General features: G+C 36.9%; 1 protein-coding gene across 1 annotated transcript in view; it reads left to right on the top strand.

The window, feature by feature from the left end:
* The first annotated feature begins 353 nt into the window (after window positions 1–353).
* The window catches only part of LOC123564987 (protein canopy homolog 3-like), a 41,706-nt gene continuing 33,673 nt past the window's right edge, over window positions 354–8,386 (top strand). The window contains exon 1 of the mRNA XM_045358959.2: window positions 354–515. Within this exon, the coding sequence (XP_045214894.2) occupies window positions 401–515 (115 nt within the window). The 5' untranslated portion in view covers window positions 354–400. The remainder of the gene's footprint in view (window positions 516–8,386) is intronic.

The following is an 8,386-nucleotide window of genomic DNA, read 5'->3' as shown; positions in this document are numbered from 1 at the left end:
CATTTTTCAATATCTTTAACGAACAGTATAAATAACACGGGAGATAATGGCTCTCCTTAATTGTAACATCGAAGAAGTCTGATACATCTAAATTTAGTTTAACGCATGATTAAACATGTGCGCTCTTTCTTGATGTCACCAATTAAAAAGGCGTGATATAATCAGTCGGCACAAGTGTGATGATCCTGATAATCCAATTACACACCTTAATCAATCGGCAGCATATTTTAGATAGGGCAATAAAAGGGCACTTTACTTCCATTGCGAATCATTTCGCACATTACCTTCATTGCGCACTATAGGTGTACCGGTTCCTGGTTCTTGTAATATGTATGCAATGCGTAGATTAACCGCAAACCAGAAGTTCAGGTCAAACCGGGTCAAGCGCAACAAGACAAGGATGAGGTCTATAGTTATATTATCGCTTATTTCTTTGTTTTGTTTTAACTTTATTGTTAGTTGTTATGCAGAAGAAGAAGATAAGGGCCCTGTTATCCCGCCGTCAAAATGTGAAGGTATGACAATATTTTATTCTCGTTGAATTAAATTATCTTCCTGTTACAAAATTTTGCATACTTGTCATAAACTTCTACTTTCAGTTTAGCTTTTTTTTTCGAATGAGAGCAGCTTTTTGAGCAAATACTCATTTTTCATTTTATTTGAATAATTTAAGAAATACATGATTGTTTTCCTCATTTTGTCCTTTGTAATCAGCTTATTTGAAAATTTACTGTTCTACATTATTATATCAGGGGATTTCCGTCTTCTTTGTGGAATTTTATGATTGGATGACAATTATGATCTATATGCTACCAGAAATTTGTTTAGGTTCAAACAGTGCCAAAATGATATTGGCATTTAATTATGAGAACCAAACTATAAATTTAATGGTTTCTAGCTAAAAGGCCTAAAAATAGTCTTGTTTCTGGTCACCAGGGCAACCGTAATTTTTTACCCTCAACCGTAATTATTTTCGACTCAAAAAGATCAATCTGCCGCAGATTTTGACCCGCGAAAATTGAGAAAAACTCGTGTTTGACCTACACAAAAATGTCCCGTGCGTCGGCTTAGCCCGTGAGAATTGATGCGTCTCGAGTTTGAAAGTTCTGCCCCTTGTCAATCAAAATCCTAGTGACTTTTAATAGTGTTCACCACCACAAACGGAAATATGGCAGTAGGCGGAGCGCCGTATATTAATTAGCTGCTGACAGATGTCAATCACGCCACTTGCCAACATTCCGTTATTATCAAAGGTGTTGGTTGATCAATGTTTAACCAATTCGAAAACAATACCAACTGTACCAAATTTATAGATTATCTGTTTAGAGATCAAACTCTGAATGAAAAGTGAGAGTATGTATGAGGAACGAAACAGCACTAAATCTGGTCGCTAACTGGTCGATATTTGATCAGTCAGTTTGATGTGATATGATGACGTTTGTTTACCCGCCGAAAATCCCAACGAAAAACAAGTATTGTTTAAGAATAGCATACTTACTTAAATTATTTGTTGAAATGATCGCCCGGCACAGTACGATAAATCCGTACCTTTAGTCCCTGATTGTAATTTTTAATCGACCAATTAACGTACATTCAAATTAGCACTTGATTGCCGCTGCCGCAATGTCTTGAATCCGTAAGATAATTACGTTCCATGTACACACACTTTCGTCACCATTTTATAATTACATTTTGTACCCGCTTATTGATTAACACTACAGACGCCTTACACATTAGAATTTTTGACAGTCGAGTAGGCGAAGTTAACGCTTCTGAAATTTTGCGGGCGAAGTTGATTTCGCTTTGATTATGGAATAAAGTGAAGTTCGGACGTAGAAAGCGACTCTTCGCTCAAGTCTCTTCCTCGCGAAACCACTGAGATAATATTGGCGATCTTTTTACAATATTTTGTACGACAGTTCAGATCGTGCGCGGCAGTTTTCATCCACAGCACCCGGGCGATTCATTTATTGAAATCGGCCGTATTTGTAATACATTTTGAAGTAATTTATAATAAAATAAAGAAATAACATATAGTTGATGCATGAGATCATGTTGAAGAAAGTTTAAGCCTGTACATGTGAAAAGTTTCACGGGTTTTTACACACCGATTGAACATTTTCAAAATGGCGGCGGCTTACAACAGCGCGACACGTGCTTAAATTGGATGACCTGTTATTTGTAAATAAAAGTGCGACGGTCGATATTAAAATGGATTTTATTGTTTTTGGTATCATTTTGAAGCTAAAACACTGAATTAATTAAATATGTATATTACTCTTGGGTTCTTTAACTTCTAAGACTAAAATAATAGCACGTATGCTTGAACCACAACACTGCTACAGTTCATCATTTTATTTATCTTTACTTCACAAATAGCAAGTGGCTGCAGGGAACACCGAAATGAAACCATTCATAAGACAAGTATCGAAATAGTCGCGACTCTGAAAATAAACAATACATTACACTTCATAATTATGTGCTTATAGATACATGAGCGGCAGTATGAACTAAAACAATGGCAATCCAGACAGACTTAGAGACGATTATTCCACAGTCAATATCATACTCCGACAGGGAATATTTCGCCAAATTTAAATACAAACATTCTCAGGAAAAGGTCAGGTTCGACTCCGTACCAAACATTCAGTTTCATAAATATATTTACAACATAGTATTATTCATAGTTACTGTAAAAGTATGCAACATACTTCATCATCACCTTTTACAATCATATAAAATAAATATAACATTTTACATATCGATAGTGGATCGAATCAGCAGAAACACTGTCTTTACAATTGTTCTGTTGTCTGTCAAACACACTCTCCTGTGATGGTGCTCTTATGCTGCAAATTAGAGTAAACAACTAGTGCAAGTAAGTACAAAAGACTGTGATTATTTATTTTTACTGCATAGGTATTAATTAGGTTTAAGAATAAGGTTATAGAAAGTAAGAAAGTTAAAAATGCCGCCGTCTTGAAAACTATGTACATGTACAATTACATGTATTCCAAATATTTAATTACTTAAAAAACACCAGAAAGAAGCTTGCAGTCTATATTCAAACAAATAAAACATGAATAAACCATTCTAACCTGCAAATATGACCATTACAGCAAGAAACAATCCAATAGAGGAACCAAATAAACATGTTCGTCCTCTTCTACAACTGATTAGGAACTGATCTCACGTGACAATTACAACAAAGATGAAGGCGGGAGAAGTGTCCATGATAGTCAAAGGGAGATAACTAGTACTTAATTAAGTAAATAATCCAACCTGCTTACATACTTTCCCTCTTTAAAAAATGACGCCCCGTAATAAACGTTCAAAATGTCAATAAACATTACTATACCAATACAGTACACACTGTCAGAATATCAAAATACATTATTATACATAATCCATTACAAACCTGTATAAGACTTCATGTAATCTAATAGACTTGATACCTATTAGCACCAACTGATATCTCCATATATAGCAAACACTACAATGTGTCCATACTGTCACCATAACAGTACACTTTACCATACACCTACGAGTAATCTGACAACTATGTAACTGTCATACTACACTTATTACAGGTTCCAACATGTAATAACAAAAGATAACCGATCCCATTAATGACAGCATCTTTCTCCCTACCCTGAAAAGAAATGTCTCATTTCATTTAGTCGTTGGAAAACAAACAAGTAGTTCAAATTAATACTCTATATCAGCTTAAATACATTTAACAATAGACCTGAAAATAAAACAAGAATAAACTCACATGGTTAATATATTGTGGGACAATTGCGAAATATACAACTATTACAATACTGTACAAAATAATCAAATAAAACTTATTTCATAATGGCATAAATTACACGTCTAGCTGTATACTGTTTAATGTACCTGAAGTGACCATAACTTCCAAAGCATGGAAACGAGGTTCATACTGTCGGGTACAGCAGTAAAGTTGGTAATCCTCGTATTTTTCAGGCATCTTCTTTTCTTTTGGGTATTCTAACTGGTTCTGCGGGTAATCTTCTTGGTCCCTTCTTTGGTCTCTTCTCTCCTGTCCTATTTTCCGTATTTTCTTTTTCAAATATACAAATAATACAAATACATGGCATTTATATAGCGCAAAAATTATAAAATATTCTATTGCGCTTTACAATTACATAACACACATTTAACATATATACATACAAAATATGAACAGGATTCTAGAACTTAGATTTAAAGATTTGGACATATATAAATACTGTTTTACACCACTTCTGAATATTTTGTATTTTAACAAGACTACACTCATTGTTCATAAAACTGCCTAAATAAATATGTTTTCAGTTTTGATCTAAAGCTGGCTTCAGACTGAATGTTTCTCAGATAGCTAGGCAGATCGTTCCACCATTTGGGACCAACGACCGCCATAGATCTGTCTGCTAGTTTTGTTCGCCGTCTAGGGATGTTAAAGTTAGTGTCACTTTGTGAGCGAAGTCTGTATCGTTGTCGAGTAGGTACAAACATTTCCCTCAGATATACTGGAGCTGTACCATTGATGACACGGAAGACTATTACTAAAACTTTGAACATGACTCTAGCCTTAACTGGAAGCCAGTGTAATTCTTCCAGAAGTTCGGTACTTGGTTTTTCATAGGAAGCATTCTTGACTACTCTAGCGGCATGATTTTGGACTCGCTGTAGTTTATTGATTTGGTAGGCTGGAATTTCTGTAAATAAACTGTTGCAGAAGTCAATGTGAGAATGAACTAATCCATGCACTAATGATTCAGTTGACTTCTGTGTGAGATGTTTCCGTATAGCCCTAAGGTTTCGTAACTGCACATGAGCTATCTGACACTTTTTCTGAATGTGATGGTCAAAGTTGAGTGTATTGGTCATAGTTACACCTAGGTCTCTGACGTGATCGACGCATTTTACGTCACACCCACCAACGTTTACACTTGTGATGTCCAATTTCGCTAACTGTTGTCTTGTTCCATACATAATAATTTCAGTTTTAGACTGATTCATTTTCAGTTTGAAGGTTGTCATCCATTTTATGATTTCATTTAGACAACTGTCGAGTTGTTGAAGAACAGTTGTCTCATTTTGAGAATTTCCCGCTTGAATTTTTAACGCAATCTTGTGGTCGTCCGCGTATCCATAGAGATCAGCTGGATATTTCTGCACCACTCGGTTAAGAGCCGATATATACAGGGTAAAGATCACAGGTCCGGCACAAGAACCCTGCGGGACACCAAACCTTAGTGGCTCCGTGTCAGATGCTGACTGTTCGATTAAAACTTTCATTGTTCTGTTCGTGAGATAAGATTCTATCCATTTCAAGGGAGTGCTATGTATACCAAAGTCATCTCGAAGGATTTGAATCAGTATCGGGTTATCGATGGTATCGAACGCTGCACTCAAGTCGATCATGACCACGATTGTTATTTGATTTTCATCTATGGTTTCCAAAAGATCATTATACATTTTGACCATTGCTGTTTCAACCCCATGATATGTTCTATAGGCACTTTGGTAAGCTGGGAGGAGATTGTTAGCTTCAATATGCTTGTTGATTTGATTTAGTGCAGCTTTTTCAAGAATTTTGGAGAGGAATGTTAAATTTGACACTGGGCGATAGTTTTGCAGTTCAAGTGGGAGACCTTTCTTCTTCAACAAAGGCTTTATCACAGCACTTGACTTAAATCAACTACAATCTGTTTTGGTTCTGTAGTACCTTTATCAATATCGTGTATTACTCCATTCTCTTCTAGTCAAACTTACTTCTCTCTGTGTACAGCTTCATGTATTTCTTCTATGGTGTTATCTCTTGTAGTCTCAATACCCTCTGTCATTTTAACTGTTTCATCAGCCCCATTAATTTCTGTAACTGTGTCTCTATCTTCATCATCTTTCATATGTACTATGACTGAGATCTCCAATCCATATCTCTCTCTTCTGTTTTATCTGTAGTAAGACGATCCCTACGATCATTTGATATGCAATCTACTAGTGATGGCAGATCTCTCTAGACACTACTTCCACTTCATCTCTTACTTCTTTAAGATCTATTTCTTTATCTTCACGCTCTATTTCCTTCTCGATGAGTAACTTTGACCTAAAGGGCGTCCCCGTCTGTCTGTCTCCGGAACAAATACAAAGTCCGGTTCATCATCTGAGTCATCTTCTGTGACGTCGCCATCATACTCTACTTTTTGATGAATCTCTTTTTCTATTCTATCCATCTTTATCTCCTCTTTGGCATATGTTTCTTCCATTTGTAATGTATCCTGGCAATCCACCGGGAACAAATGATTCCTATGTAAAATCTTTTCTCTGCCACTTGGTGATCTCACTTTGAATACAGGAATTTCTTCGGGAGGCTGATCAACATTTGTTTACATCTCTTGTGTTTTCCTTCACCGTGTGCCAATACCTTAACTAATATATCATGCCATCTAGCTCCTCTGACTTTCTTATCATATTGCCTCTTTTGCTTTTCTTTAGCTTTACCAACATGTTTTTACAACAATGTCCCTGGTATTCGTCATTCGGCCCCTAAGATCTTTTATGTAACCAGTCACATTTCTGTTTGTTACGTTCTCTTCTCTACCCTGATCAAACACTGCATCTATGGGGAGTTTCAGTTTTCGGCCAAATATCAATCTGAATGGTGATATTATTGTTGTTTCATGTAGTGTAGAGTTGTAAACGTAGACCAATGAGTATATATATTTTTTCCAATCTGATTTCTGGGACCTCTCCAATGTTCTCAACATTTTTAAAGACTGCTATTGAATCGCTCTGGTCCGGCGTTACCTTGATGTTACCTTAATAGATGTATGAGATTTCTTAATGTTTGTTAGCTTGCAGAGTTCTTTGATCAAGTCAGACTCGAAATTTGGTCCTTGATTGGAATGGAGTCTAGTTGGTATTCCGTAGTTGAGAATGAAGTTATTGTGTAGAGCTTAAGCTGTTGTTCTTGCGGTCAGATTCCTTGTCGGCATAGCCAATGCGTATTTGGTGTAATGGTCCGTTATCACCAAAATGTTACCAAATCCTCCTTTGGATGGTTCAAAGGTAAGAAAGTCGCAGCATACTAACTCAAGTGGGTAAGTTGTTGTGACTTTCACAAGAGGCGTGTACCAACAATGTGGGGATGTATAGTGAAGAAACAAACTGCGTTGTGGTTTCCAGATTCGACCTTTACTATATGTGTTATGTGTTTTAATTTCAGTTTCTCAGCAAGCTCTTCTGTAATAAAAGACCTCTGCGCGCCTTCATCTAATAATATGTTTGTAGCAGTTGTAATATCTTCTTGCGAACTTACTTGAGCGACTGCAGTCTTGAGCAGAACTCTCGACCTTTAATGTGTAGTTGAATGGAGTTGAATAGCGGCTCCCGGCGTTCCCGTTGGACCGGAAGTAGAACTCACGAACGGCGATGCACTTGGATTCAAACCTGGCACAGATGATGGTTGGTCACAAATACTGGAGTGGTGTTTTCGCTGACAGTTCCTGCACCGGAATTTGGAACGGCAATCCGAAACTTGGTGTTTTCCCAGGCAGTTGTAACATAGGCGTTTAGATTTTACAATAGTAAGTCTTTCTTGAAGGGTTTTCACTTTTTCACAGTTTAGGGACGTATGTTGATCACCACAGAATAGACACAGTTTCTTTGATTTATTGTTATTACTGTTAGTTGTGTGCGGATGATTCTTTATGTGTTTTTTCTTTCCGGTTCCAGTGAATAAGAACGCCGTTGGCACGTGTGGTTCTCTATTGTCGTCGGTCTGACTCACTTCTAAAATGTTAATTTCTCTGGCTATAGCTGCTCTCAAAGCTTGCAGTTGCCATCGTGCGTTTCCATGTTCTCGCGCTAAATTCCGTCGTAATTCGGTAGGAAGTTTTTTCATGATTATAGGTACAAGTAAATCTCACTAAAGATTCTAATCCCCGGATGTAATTCTCCATTTTGTCATGAAATCTGCGTAGACTCGCCACGCTGTTGTCTGGAATCGGCAAATCTAGAAGCGACTACATGTAAGTATCTATTATCTTGTGAGATTGTCCGAATCTTTCTTGTAACAAATCTATAGCATTCTGATAATTTGCGTTAGTCAGTGGAAAACCTGCTATGGCGGTAGATGCAGTGTCTTGCAGTAAGGAACGTAAAGTAGTTAAACTTTTGGACATCAGACAGAGTTTGGTTCAAATGTACAGCAGCCTCATACGAGTCCCAAAATGATTGCCATTGTGCGACATTTCCATCAAACGTCGGTAAGCTCAGTTTAGGTAGTCTATGAAATGACGAATTATCAGATTGTACTCTATAAATAGATCTACTAGAATGAGAAACGTTCTCACCTGATACAGTTCTAGCACTACTG

The sequence above is a fragment of the Mercenaria mercenaria genome, chromosome 2, assembly GCF_021730395.1.
Source record: "Mercenaria mercenaria strain notata chromosome 2, MADL_Memer_1, whole genome shotgun sequence".
Lineage (NCBI taxonomy): Eukaryota > Metazoa > Mollusca > Bivalvia > Venerida > Veneridae > Mercenaria > Mercenaria mercenaria.
Note: the sequence above shows the minus strand (reverse complement) of the source record. Positions and strands in the feature narration are given on the sequence as shown.